Source organism: Gekko japonicus, unplaced genomic scaffold (genome assembly GCF_001447785.1).
Source record: "Gekko japonicus isolate JY-2015 unplaced genomic scaffold, Gekko_japonicus_V1.1 scaffold3962, whole genome shotgun sequence".
In the NCBI taxonomy this organism is placed as follows: domain Eukaryota; kingdom Metazoa; phylum Chordata; class Lepidosauria; order Squamata; family Gekkonidae; genus Gekko; species Gekko japonicus.
This window is the reverse complement of record NW_015164779.1, coordinates 73,418-87,037: the sequence shown is the minus strand read 5'-3', so window position 1 is coordinate 87,037 and position 13,620 is coordinate 73,418. Positions and strand designations below refer to the sequence as shown.

At 48.4% G+C, this 13,620-nt stretch overlaps 1 protein-coding gene across 1 annotated transcript in view; it reads left to right on the top strand.

Annotated features, from left to right (window-relative positions):
* The first annotated feature begins 1,765 nt into the window (after positions 1–1,765).
* LOC107109157 (protein PML-like) overlaps positions 1,766–13,620 on the top strand; it is a 44,433-nt gene continuing 32,578 nt past the window's right edge. Inside the window, exons 1-2 of the mRNA XM_015409732.1 lie at positions 1,766–1,905; positions 12,740–13,209. Coding sequence (XP_015265218.1) covers positions 1,900–1,905; positions 12,740–13,209 — 476 coding nt within the window. The 5' untranslated portion in view covers positions 1,766–1,899. The remainder of the gene's footprint in view (positions 1,906–12,739; positions 13,210–13,620) is intronic.

Genomic DNA, 13,620 nt, shown 5'->3' with positions numbered 1-13,620 from the left:
CATACAAATAGCTCCTCAAACAAACTCCCCGCATATAGAAAACAGAAGTATTAGGAAGCAGCTGCTAGCCTAGCTCAGCCTGAAAGTGAAGACTGAAATGGTTCCAAACACAAAATAACTCCCTGCATGGAGAAAACTAGGACATCAGGAAACAGTCATGGGCCTAGCTGTTCAGGCCAAGACTGGAATGGTCCCATAAATAAACCAGCTCTCTGCATGTAGAAAACTGGATCATCAGGAAGACGTCACTAATCTAACACAACCTTCAGGACCAGATTGAAATAGTTAAACGAGCAAAATCCCTGCATGTAGAAAACTAGGACACCAAGACGCAGTCTAGCTCGGCCTACGGGATGAAACTGAAATAGTTCTCCAGACAAAGACAGTCCCTGGTTGTAGAGACCTTGGGCACTAGGAAGCAGATAGCAGCCTAGCACAGCCTTCAGGCCAAGACTGAAATAGTTCCACAAACAAACTCCCCGCATGGAGAAAACTAAGACATCAGGAAAAAGTTGCCACCTAACTCAGCCTTCAGGGTGAGACGGAAATAGTCCCACAAACTCACTGCATGGAGAAAGCTGGACTATCAGGAAGCAGTCAAAAGTCTAGGTCAGCTTTCAGGCTGAGAATAAAACAGTTCCTCAAAGAAACAAACTCCCTGCATGTAGAAAGCTGGAATATCAGGAAGCAGTCAATAACCTAGGTTAGCTTTCAGGGGGATATTGAAATAGTTTCACAAACACACTCCCTGAATATAGAAAACTGGAATATCAGGAAGTAGTCAACAGCCTAGGCCAGCTTTCAGGCTGAGACTGAAATACTTCCCCAAAGATAGAAACTCCCTGTATGTAGAAAACTGGACTATCAAGAAGCAGTCAATAGCCTAGGTCAGCTTTAGAGATGGGACTGAAATAGTCTCACAAGCAAACTCCTTGCATGTAGACAACTGGGCTATCAAGAAGCAGTCAATAGCCTAGGTCTGCTTTAGAGATGAGACTGAAATAGTTTCACAAGCAAACTCCCTGCATGTAGAAAACTAGACTGTCAGGCAGCAGCCAACAACATAGGCCAGCTTGTGGGCTGAGACGGAAATAGTTCCTCAAGCCCAGAAACTCCCTGCAGGGAGAAAGCTTGACTATCAGTAAGCAGCCAATAGCCTAGCTCGGCATTAAGACTGAAACAGACCCCCAAAGCAGCTCCTCGCTTGGAGAAAACTAGAACATCAGGAAGCAGTTAGATACCAAACCATCTTTCAGGCGGGGACTGAAATCCTTTCCCAAACAAACTCCCTGCACGCAGACAGCTAGGCCACCAGGAATCAGTCGCCAGCTTTTGGGCGGAGATACTAACTGCCGAACTAATTTCGATGAGCTCATTTCCTACACATTGAAAGCGATCGCCGCCGGAGTGACCTGAAAGCTGGGAGGCCTTCTTCTTCTCCGCCAAGCATGCCCCTCCCCTTTTGCCCTGACACCCTACTTTTCTCCCTGCAAGGGTTGTTTTTTTAAAGGGAGGGGGGCGGGTCACCGAAGCCTGCTGTTTGCAACCGCCCCTGCCTAGCTTGAAACGGTGCAACGCAAGGGAAGCCATCTGCTCGGTTTCTGCGGGGAGACGACCTTTGCGCCCGAGCCAACACGCCCGGGGATACGCGCAGACCAGAGCACCACCCTCTATAGCCGACTCCTCCTCCTCCTCCTGATGGCCCTTGGAGCAAATCCCTCGCAAGCCCCTCCTCCCGCCGCTTCCCCTCCCCTGCCGTCGTCACCAGCAGAAAATGAAACTGATCTGCAGCGGCTGCCCTCGAGTTTCGGTCGTTTCCCCCTCCCCGCCGCCGTCCGGAATTGCATTCGAAAGAAAACATTCGTTTCTGGGATGCGGCGTTAACGGAATCCGCTCGCCATGCAGGTAATCCACCCCACCCCCGAGAGCTCATCTTTCCCCCCCTCCTAAAGGTAAAGGTAAAGGTTCCCTTGCTCGAAAGCCAGTCGAATCCGACTCTACGGTTGCGGTGCTCATCTCCGTTTCCAAGCCGAAGAGCCAGCGCTGTCCGAAGACGTTTCCGTGGTCCTGTGGCCGGCATGGCTAAACACCGAGGCGCACGGAACGCTGTTCCCTTCCCACCGAAGGGGAACCTATTTATCTACTTGCAATTTCTTGCTTTCGAACTGCTAGGTTGGCAGGAGCTGGAACTAGAGACGGGAGCTCACTCCGTCATGCGGCACCCTCGGGCTTTTCGTTAAGGAGCCGCGTCCGGCAACTAAGACCTGGTGCTCAATGCCACCATCAAGAGCCTAAAGTGTAAGGACCTTCCACAGCCTGCAGTTCAGCGTAATTTGCCATTCTTTTAAGAGAGCTTGGGGCAGCGTTCAGACGGGGCGGGGGCGAGACATGGGTGTGCCTTCGCGTGTTAAGTCGTAGGAGGCCGCCGGGCTTTTCGTTAAGGAGCCGCAGTCCGGCAACTAAAACCGGGTCCTACATGCCACCATCAAGAGCCTAAAGTGCAATAACAGCCGCTGACCCGTGTGTTCCCTCTGAGCTGCGTTAGTGTGAGCCAGCTCACAGTTTTTAAGCCTCCGGCTCACCCGTTTTCGTCTCAGCTCAGGAAGGAGGGCTCCAGAGCAAACTAATTGATGCAGCCGCCAAATCGCTCGCTCACAGCTTTATTTATTTATTCGTTTGTTTTTCACATTTGTATCCCGCCCTCCCCGATGGGCTCAGGGCGGCTAACAAGGGCAAGGTGATTAGCCGTGCCATAGTTAAAACATATAAAACATAATGAAAACATCCAACGCTTAAAACAAGGGTGCTCAATCCAATTACTGATCTCATACGTCCAAGATGCAATCAACACGGTTCCAGGTGGTACTCCCATGATATCAGGTCCGGATTTAGACTTGCTGAGGCCCTAAGCTATACAACACCCAGAGGCCCCCTACTGTTTTAAATTACATCAGTTGGTCTCAGAAAAATTTAAAATATATACGCCTTTTTAATATTTGAAATCATTTTTATATTGTGTTTTTATTTGAGGCCCCAGCAGATTGCGAGGCCCTAAGCTGTAGCTTATTTAGTTTATGCATAAATCCAGCACTGCATGATATTTGTGTCCAATGGAGACGGCTTGTTAGCTCTTCTTTACATCGTCCAGGTTCTTCCTCAGGCCCTCGTCGGTACATCCTTTAAGGAACCACGACGGTGGTGGGGTAGTGGGGCGGCGGCTCCTGCTCAAAGGCCTGGCGGAAGAGCTCCGTCTTGCAGGCCCTGCGGAACTGCATGAGGTCCCGCAGGGCCCGGATCTCCCCCGGGAGCTCGTTCCACCAGGTAGGGGCCGCCACCGAAAAAGCCCTGGCCCTGGTCGCAGCCAGTTTGGTGTCCTTGGGGATGACCCAAGAGATTTTGGGGCCCCGACCGTAGTGCTCTTGGGGGAGCATGTGGGGAAAGGCTCAGGTAGGCTAGACCCTGGCCTTTAATGCCGGGTGGCTCACAAAGTAGGATTTTGGCTCACAAAACTCCACAGCTTAGGGGGAGCATTGGCTGACTGTATTTCTTTTTAGTATGTCTGCTGCTATTACTACCTCGCCATCGCCGTATAAACGGATACTGGTGCTTTAAGGCTTGTTTTTAGAGCTTCTATTGATCGTTGTTGGTTTTACTTGTCACATTTTATGCAAGCCGCGGGGAGGGCGGGATATCAATCAAATAAACCAATCACCATAATAATTTCAATAATATTGTAGTGTAGTGGTTAGGAGCACGGACACTAATCTGGGAGAAGCGGGTTTGATTCCCCACGCCTCCACATGCAGCTGCTGGGTGACCTTGGGCAAGCCATAGTTCTGTCAGAGCTGTTCTCTCAAGAGCAGTTCTGGAAAGAGCTCTCTCAGCCCCGCCTACCTCTCAGGGTGTCTGTTGTGGGGAAGGGAAAGGAGTTTGTAAACTACTCTGAGACTCCCGAGTGAAGAAGGGGGTATCAATCCAAGTAAAGTTCTGGGGAGATCTGTGGCCAGATTTTCCCAGGGGGTGGGGGTGGGCGGGCAGCTGTGGTAAGCTATTCCGGCAAAACAGAAGTCCGGTGGTGCTTTTAACTCGGGTTGCAAGCAGTGTTCCCGCTAAGCTGAGTGAGTGTGAGCTAGCTCACAGTTCTTTAGCCTCCAGCTCACACATTTTTGTCTTCGCTCAGGAAGGAGGGCTCCAGCGCCCACCGATTTATGCAGTAGCCAAATCTCTCGTTCACAAGACTCCACAGGCTTAGAGAGAGCATTGGTTGCAAGCTCTGAGTTAGGAAATACATGGAGATTTGGGGGAAGGGGTGGAGTGGACCTTGGGGACGGTGCGGTTTGGGGAGGGACCCCAGTAGGGTACAATGCTCTACAATCCATCCTCCAAAGCGGTCATTTTCTCCAGGAGAAACTGAACTTGGTGATCTGGAGACCAATTGTAACAGCGGGGGGATCTCCAGGTGCTGCCTGGAGGTTGGCAACCTAGTGACCACCAACATTATTCCAGCATGGAGATGGATTTAGGTGGGTAGCTGTGTCGTTCTGGAGCAGCAGAACAAAATTCGAGTCCAGCGGCACCTTTAAGATCAATAAAGTTTTCTTCAAGGTGTAAGCTTTTGTGTGCACGCACGCTTCTTCAGGTACAGTGAAATGGAACGTTGCCAGTGCATACATATAGTCTGAGGGTGAGCAGCAAATTAGCATACATCATAATAAAAGATGTTTAACAGTCACAGGGACCAAATAGGAATAACCAGCTTGATTTCGGTGGTTGCCATTTGTTTGGATTCAATTCCAGGGGAAAACACAGTGAAACAAATAAATGTGTCAAAATTGGAGATCGATGTGTAAAGGGATAACAAGCTTGGTTTATGTGGTCACCATTTGTTTGGATTCAATTCCAGGGGGAAACACAGTGAAACAAATAAATATATAAGAACATCGAATCGTTCATTTATTTATTTTTATTTCTTCACAACATATAAAGAAAACATCTACAAGATGTTCCACAGATGGTACCTCACCACGGATATCCTGTCTAAAATGGACCCAAAATGTCCCAATACTTGGAAATGCCAAACTAAAACAGGGTCTTTCTTTCATATGTGGTGGCAATGCGAAAAGGCAAAAAAGTTTTGGGTGGCGATGCACGAAAGAATCCAAAAAATTCCTATACGCTTCAGGGCAGGTAACAACACTTCATTTATCTAAAATACAAAAAAAATAATAATTCAAATTTAAAACATCATCATAAATATTAAAATGGCGGTCACCAACAAAGAAATTTTCCGGTTGTGGGAGGTTCCTGGCCATAGCCAGTAGCTGTTAATAGAGTGACAAATACTCCAGGGCTTTGATGGCTTAGATGTTATATTGAAAACAATTTCAGAGCTTAGCTTGGGAAATATTTTTTATTGAAAGGCTTGTAAATGTCTTAAGACAGGACAGCTTAGTCGCTTGACGCTTCCCGTAATATCATTTAAAGTTTTTTGGGGGATGGAATTAACGTCTGGAAGTCTGCGAATGTACTTGTTTCAGCATGCCCAAGAAATGATGTGTTCATCTGTGCCTTCGCGCTGGTATTCGTGAGTTTTGTCCGTGTTTCCCGCTCTTTCTAGAGCGATGCCTCTTGCTTGCCAAAGGTGTGCCTGCCTCCATTCTTACTTCAATAGAGGTTGCACATTCACCATCCTGGTATTTAATGTACTCTTCTTTGATTACTGCTCTTGGTTTTTAGTTAGTCATAAACGGTTTCAGTCTGGGAGGGAAAAGGTTAGCCGCGATTTCATATTTTTTCTTTAATAATATTTCTTTATTAAGTATATACAGATAGACATACAAAAAGTAAACATAAAAAAAAAAATTGGGGCGAACGTTTCATATCTTGTCCAAGAATTTTGTGTTGTCAATACCGTTCATCTTCTCTTTTATGCAGGGTAAAAAAGGTAAAGGTAAAGGTTCCCTTGCTCGAAAGCTAGTCGAATCCGACTCTAGGGTTGCGGTGCTCATCTCCGTTTCAAAGCCGAAGAGCCAGCGCTGTCCAAAGACGTTTCCGTGGTTATGTGGCCGGCATGACTAAACACAAGGCTCACGGAACGCTGTTCCCTTCCCACCGAAGTGGTACCTATCTACTTGCAATTTCTTGCTTTCGAACTGCTAGGCTGGCAGGAGTTGGAACTAGAGACGGGAGCTCACTCCATCATGCGGCATCCGGGTCTCGAACTGCTGAACTACTGCCCTTCCACAGCCTGCAGTTCAGCGTCTTAACCACTTGAGCCACCACAGCTCCTTCATGCAGGGTAGAACGTTTTTAATCATATCTTTTCTCGGGTTTTAATTAGTCGCCGTTTTCAATTTATCATCATTTCCAATCCAACTGTGGAACTTGGCCCAGGTATTTTCATAGATTTCTTATGCTCGGTCCTTTCAACGTCATGAAGGTTTATCATTTTCTGCTACTTGAAGTATTTTGTTAACAATATCTTTCTTCAATGGCAATTCTGTTGTCTTCTAAAACGTCTGGCAGCAGTTACCACATGCAATATAAAATATAAATCATTTTTTTTCACATTTCTCTGGTATTATGTTTAACAGAAATATTTCTGGAATAAAGGATATAGGAATTTTTAAGGTTTTTTGGATTCTTTCATGCACCCCCACCCAAAACCTTTTTGCCTTTTCGCATTGCCACCACATATGAAAGAAAGTCCCTGTTTTAGTTTGGCATTTCCAAACGAGTGTTGGGACATTTTGGGTCCATTTTAGACTGGATATCCACCATCTGTGGAACATCTTGTAGATGTTTTCTTTATATGTTGTTGCTCTCGTAATTGTTTTCCTTTTCCAGATTTGCGACCACTGAGCTAATTCTATGTTATGACCTAGATTTTGTGCCCATTTTATCATGACGCAATTTCAAAACAGCTCAGGCCATCCCCTTTATTTGAGTTGCTGACCTCCAGGTGGTGGTGTTGAACCGTGGGGCAGGAATCCCAAGGCAAATCTAGTTAATTTCACTCTGTTTAATATTGGCGGAGAGGATTGCTTTTGCTAGACTTTGAAGGCAGAGCTTAGCCCCAAATATACAGAACTGGATGGTGAAAAATCAAGGAGATCTGTGTTAATTTGAGGCTTGTGTATTTGCAAAGAGGAAGGTGCGTGATTCACTTTGATGGTATATGGAGTTCCGTATGGGTTTTGTAACTTTTTGTAGATCAAGATGGGTCGCCGTGTTAGTTTGTCTGTAGCCGTAGAAAAGAGCAAAGAGTCCAGGAGCACCTTAAAGACTCCCAAAATCTGTGGCAGGGGAGGAACGTTCGTGAATCACTGCTTGCTTCTTCAGATGCAGCGAGAATGGGAGTCCATCTGTCTGAAATCACTCCCCTCTCTGAGATACAAGGACAGATGGACTCACATTCTAGCAGTAGAAAAGAGCAAGAGTCCAGGAGCACCTTAAGGACTCACACAGTTCATGGTAGGGGGAGGAGCTCTTGTGAGTCACGGCTCACTTCTTCAGATGCAGCGAGAATGGGAGTCCATCTGTCCTTATATATGAAATCATCCCACTCTCCAAGATATAACTACAGATGGACTCACATTCTAGCAGTAGAAAAGAGCCAGAGTCCCAGGAGCACCTTAAAGACTCACACAGTTCATGGTAGGGGGAGGAGCTTTCGTGAGTCACGGCTCACTTCTTCAGATACAGCTTGAATGGGAGTCCATCCGTCCATATATATGAAATCATCCCACTCTCCAAGATATAAGGACAGATGGACTCACATTCTAGCAGTAGAAAAGGGCAAGAGTCCAGGAGAACCTTAAAGACTCACAAAATCTGTGGCAGGGCTTTCATGGGTAGCGGCGTTAGTCTGTCTGTAGCCATAGAAAACAGCAAGAGTCCAGGAGCACTTCGAAGACCAACAAAATTTGTGGCAGGCTAGGGTCTTTCGTGAGTCACTGCTCATGAAAGCTCCTACCTATTCACTTATTTTGTTAGTCTTTAAGGTGCTACTGGACTCTTGCTCTTTAGTAATTTTTATAACCGCTTTGTGGTTTTTCATTCCTTTACTTTGGTTCTGCTGTTGATGAAATAATGGACATTTTTAAAAACCCACCCCCCACACCCAGGGCTTTTTTTGTAGAAAAAGCCCAGCAGGAACTCATTAGCATATTAGGCCACACCCCTAACAGCACCAATCATTAGCATATTAGGCCGCACCCCCATGTTACCAGAAGTGTGGTCATCCAGTCACACCAACCTTTTGCTTCTTATTCTGTTTACCTTGTTTGTTGTCAAAACCCAGGGCCTTTTTTTGTAGCAGGAACTTCTTTGCATGTTAGGCCACACACTCCTGGTGAGTTTCTGCTGTTGGGTGTGGCCTATTATGCTAATGAGTTCCTGCTGGGCGTGGCCAACTCAAGAGCCAGCCGGAACTCCGTTCCTGTGCGTTCCTGCCCAAAAATAGCCCTGCCCACACCACTGCGTCACGCATGTTGAAAACGAATTTGAGAGCCAGTTTGGTGTCGTGGTTAAGAGCACGGACTCTATAATCTGGGAGGACTGGGTTTGATTCCCCACTCCTCCCCCCCCCACATACAGCTGCTGGTGTGCCCTTGGGTCAGTCACAAGTTCTCTCAGAGCTGTTCTCTCTCAAGGGGAGTCCTCGAAAGAGCTCTCTCAGTCTCACATTCCTCACAGGGTATCTGTTGTGGGGAGGTGAAGCGAAAGGAGTCTGTAAGACGCTCTGAGAAACCATTGAGTAGTGAAGGGCAGGGTATAAGTCCAATCTCTTCTTCTTCTTTTACCTCACAGGGTGTCTGTTGTGGGGAGGGGAAGGGAAAGGAGTTTGTGAGCCGCTCTGAGACTCCTTTGGGTAGTGAAGGGCAGGGTATAAATCCAATCTCTTCTTCTTCTTTTACCTCACAGGGTGTCTGTTGTGGGGAGGGGAAGGGAAAGGAGACTGTAAGCCGCTCTGAGAGGTAGGAAGGGCGAGGTATAAATCCAATTTCTTCTTCTTCTTCGGGAGACAACTTCCCTGTTTGCTTTCAAACTTTGCAACCTGGTCTGATGTCGAGGAGAGGCAGATGACCTGCAAACTCTTCCCTGGGACTTTGCTCTTGCAGAACTCCCTGTTGCGTTGAGCCTGGGATCATTGCCACCAATTCCTGAACACGCCAGTCCAACATTTGCTTGGGCTGGACTAATTGGGATATTTGTTTAATCCAGCATCGTTCTGCCGAGTCATAGAGGCGGGAGGCTGAGTGCAGTAAATAGATCTCCCAAGAAGGATATTGCAAAAAAGGTAAAACCTTACGTTTATTCATGCAGATCCAGTTCACATTCAGGCGGCAGTCAAAAGAAGAGAGGTAGAAGCCTGAGTGCTTTCCCTGTCACAAATGCCGCTTTCTCGAGCATCATGTATGTGTGAGTTATTAGGGCATTGCCTCTACGGGAAAGACCCATAGAGACATCTCCATGAAAGGCCATGTGAGGGGAATGAGAGGACAAAGTGCAGGGAGGGAGGGAGGGAGGGAGGAGGGGTCAGAGGGCAGCTCCCAGGTTAAGACAAAGAGAGGCACCCCATTCAAGGAGAGAACACCTGTACACCCTTAAAGTGTAAAGGTTCCCTTGCTCGAAAGCCAGTCGAGTCCGACTCTAGGGTTGCGGTGCTCATCTCCGTTTGAAAGCCGAAGAGCCAACGCTGTCCGAAGACGTTTCCGCGGTCATGTGGCCGGCATGACTAAACACCAAGGTGCACGGAACGCTGTTCCCTTCCCACCGAAGGGGTCCCTATTTATCTACTTGCAATTTCTTGCTTTCGAACTGCTAGGTTGGCAGGAGCTGGAACTAGAGATGGGAGCTCACTCCGTCATGCGGCACACTCAGGTCTCGAACTGCTGAACGACCGACCTTCCACAGCCTGCAGTTCAGCGCCTGAACCACTTGAGCCACCGCAGCTCCTTACACCCTTGAGTGATATAGATTCCCCCCCCTCCGATGTCCAGGCATGCCGAGTCGCTCACTCCAACAGAACTAAGCAGCCCACTTTGAACTAGAAGTTGTCCGAGTGAAAAGCTCTTGCTGGGGGGGGGGGGAGTTCTTTGGTTCACCACTGAGTTTGGCCCTGAGTTTGCCTTCTAAAAGAAAAAGAAGCAGAGATTGGATTTATACCCCGCCCTTCACTCGGAGTCTCAGAGCGGCTTACAATCTCCTTTCCCTTCCCCTCCCCACGACAGACACCCTGTGAGGCAGGTGGGGCTGAGAGAGCTCTTTCGAGGACTGCCCTTGAGAGAACAGCTCTGAGAGAACTTGTGACTGACCCAGGGTCATGGGGGATCAAACCTGGTTCTCCCAGGTTACGCTTCACGCTCTTAACCACTACACCAAACTGGCTCTTCTAGGTGCTCCACGGATTGAAATTCCTGCAGGAAGCATGACTGGGATGTTTCTGCGTTGAACGTGTCCAGAAACGAGGTGCCAACACAGAAAAGGCCCTGTCTCTAGTTGCCACTTGCCTCAACTCTGAAGGCAGGGGCACGGAGAGCCGATGAGCAGAGCGGATGAGATAGATCTTAACTGGCAAGTTAGATAGTATGGGAGGAGACTGTCCTTCAGGTGCCTGGCCCAAGCCATTTAGGATCGTACATTTCTATAGAAGCTGTAGATGAGGTTTCTCAATGCTCTGTCTCCCACCTAACATGATTGAGTTGCGGCATAACAACTGTAGATAAAGGTAAAGGTTCCCTTGCTCGAAAGCCAGTCGAATCCGACTCTAGGGTTGCGGTGCTCATCTCCGTTTCAAAGCCGAAGAGCCAGCGTTGTCCAAAGACGTTTCCGTGGTCATGTGGCCGGCATGACTAAACACCAAGGCGCACGGAACACTGTCACCTTCCCACCGAAGTGGTACCTATTTATCTACTTGCAATTTCTTGCTTTCGAACTGCTAGGTTGGCAGGAGCTGGAACTAGAGACGGGAGCTCCCTCCGTCACGCGGCACACTCGGGTCTCGAACTGCTGAACTACAGTCCTTCCACAGCCTCCAGTTCAGCGTCTTAACCACTTGAGCCACCGCAGCACCAACAACTGTAGATACAGATGCTATAGTTACATGTGCCCCGACCTGGATGGCCCAGACTGGCCTGATTTCATCAGATCTCGGAAGCTAAGCAGGATTGGCCCTGGTTTGTAGTTGGACCAGGAGACCACTAAGGAAGTCCAGGGTCGCTACGCAGAGGCAGGCAACGGCAAGCCTCCTCTGTGTTGGAAAAATTGGCAAAGTAGTTAGATATTCAGGGATTGCAATGGATCTTTGCTTCCCTGGAGAGGAGGCATTTTCTTCTATGTAAAAACCTTTTTATTTCTAAGGGAAGGGTTCACAGGTAATCCACAAAACAACAGAGACGCCTAAGACTACACCTTTACACTTTGACCACACCGGTCTACAATAATGGGGATGCTTCTTCCTTCTTGATCCCTAGAAAGAAATCACTGGAATGCATTAACCAATGATTGTTAGTAAATAGGCTTCAGTTTCTCCGACTTCCTTCCCATTGGTTCTCTGCCAGTCTAAAGCATAGTACACAAGGTAAACACACATTAACCCTATAATGACTGAATTTTAGACCTTGTAACACACGTTACGCTGCGGTGGCTCAAGTGGTTAAGACACTGAACTGCAGGCTGTGGAAGGTCGGTAGTTCAGCAGTTCGAGACCCGAGTGTGCCGCATGACGGAGTGAGCTCCCGTCTCTACTTCCAGCTCCTGCCAACCTAGCCGTTCGAAAGCAAGAAATTGCAAGTAGATAAATAGGTACCGCTTCGGTGGGAAGGGAACAGCGTTCCGTGCGCCTCGGTGTTTAGTCATGCCGGCCACATGACCACGGAAACGTCTTCGAACAGCGCTGGTTCTTCGGCTTTGAAACGGAGATGAGCACCGCAACCAGGGTTCCCTCTACTTAAAAGTACATTCAAATGCAGAGAAAGAAACAACACAAACTCAAAAGCATCCAAGGGGTATACAGTAAATGAATGTATAGTGGTTAAACTATGAACTTTAAGGAACCCTGGTTAAAATCTAAATGATCTTATTTACTATACTTTACTCAACATTTTATCTAATGTCTCTTCTGGACGTTTGCACCATTGATTAGTGTTATTGACTGTTCAGTAGATGTAGACTTATTCAACTGTCCAGATTCTTAGAGTGAGCGATGCGTTATAAGAACAACCATCTGTGATAATTCATGTTTGTGGGGAGAATTTCATATTTCACAGTTTTTTAGCCTCCGGCTCACCCATTTTTGTCTTTGCTCAGGAAGGAGGACTCCAGAGCAAACTAATTTATGCAGTCGCCAAATGGCTTGCTCACCACTTTAATGCCAGCAGCTCACAAAGTAGAATTTTGGCTCACAAGACTCCACAGCTTAGAGGGAGCATTGACCGCAACCCTAGAGTCGGATTCGACTGGCTTTCGAGCAAGGGAACCTTTCCCTTTTAACACACGTACTTCCAACACTCTGCACATCTCTTGCCTTGAAAACCCAACGGGGTTGCCTTAAGTCGGCTGTGACGCAACAGGACGCTTTCCGCCACTGCTGCAGTTACACATGTGAGGCGGAGCACTCTTCCGTGGGAAAAAATATAGCATTCCAAAACAAAAGATGGAAAACTTTCCGCCACGTAGCATCGGGTCCTAGTTTGTCCCAGGAAAGTCGCTAACCCTCTTCCTCACTTTTCTTTAGGGAATGGAGGAAGAATTCCGGTTCCTGTTGTGTGGGAAGTGCCAGAGAGAGGCCCAGAACCCCAAACTCCTCGCCTGCCTTCACACCCTCTGCTCTGAATGCATCCAGGAATCCAAGCCCGTCGGCCACTGTCCGGTCTGCCAGGTTGCTGTCCCCGTCTCCCAGGACAACCTCCTCTTCACCCACCTGCAGGCCAACCTGAACACCTACCGGAAGATAGTGGCCGGCGAGGGCTTGGTGTGCTCCCGTTGCAAAGGGGAAGCGGAGTTCTGGTGCTCCGAATGCGAGGTGTTCCTCTGCACGCGGTGCTTCGAGGACCACCAGTGGCACCTGAAGCGGAAGAGCCACGAGGCCCGGAAGATCGACGACGTGAGGGCCGATTCCGCCACCGCGTTCCTGGCGGCGGTACGGAAGTCCTGCACCCTCTTCTGCTCCAATCCGACCCACAATAACCAGGGTCAGATCGCAAAGTAAGAAGGCGGGGAGGGGCCTAGAAAGGAATTGTGGAAGCAGGCCGGTCGGAAGTCTGCCTCTGCAGGTTGCCAACCTCCAGGTGGGGCATGGATCCCTCCCGCCATGACAGTTGATCTCCCGATGACCCAGATCAGTTTCCCTGGAGAAAACGGCTGCTTTGGAGGGTGGACTCTATGGCAACATACCCTGCTGAGGTCCCTCCCCTCCCCAAGCCCCGCCCTCCCCAGGCTCCACCCCCCAGAATCTCCAGGTGTTTCCCAACCCTGAGCTGGCAACCGTACTCTGAGAGCCAGTTTGGTGTAGTGGTTAAGTGTGCGGACTCTAATCTGGGAGAACCAGGTTTGATTCCCCACTCCTCCCCATGCAGCTGCTTGGGTGAGTCACAGTTCTCTCAGAGCTGTTCTCTC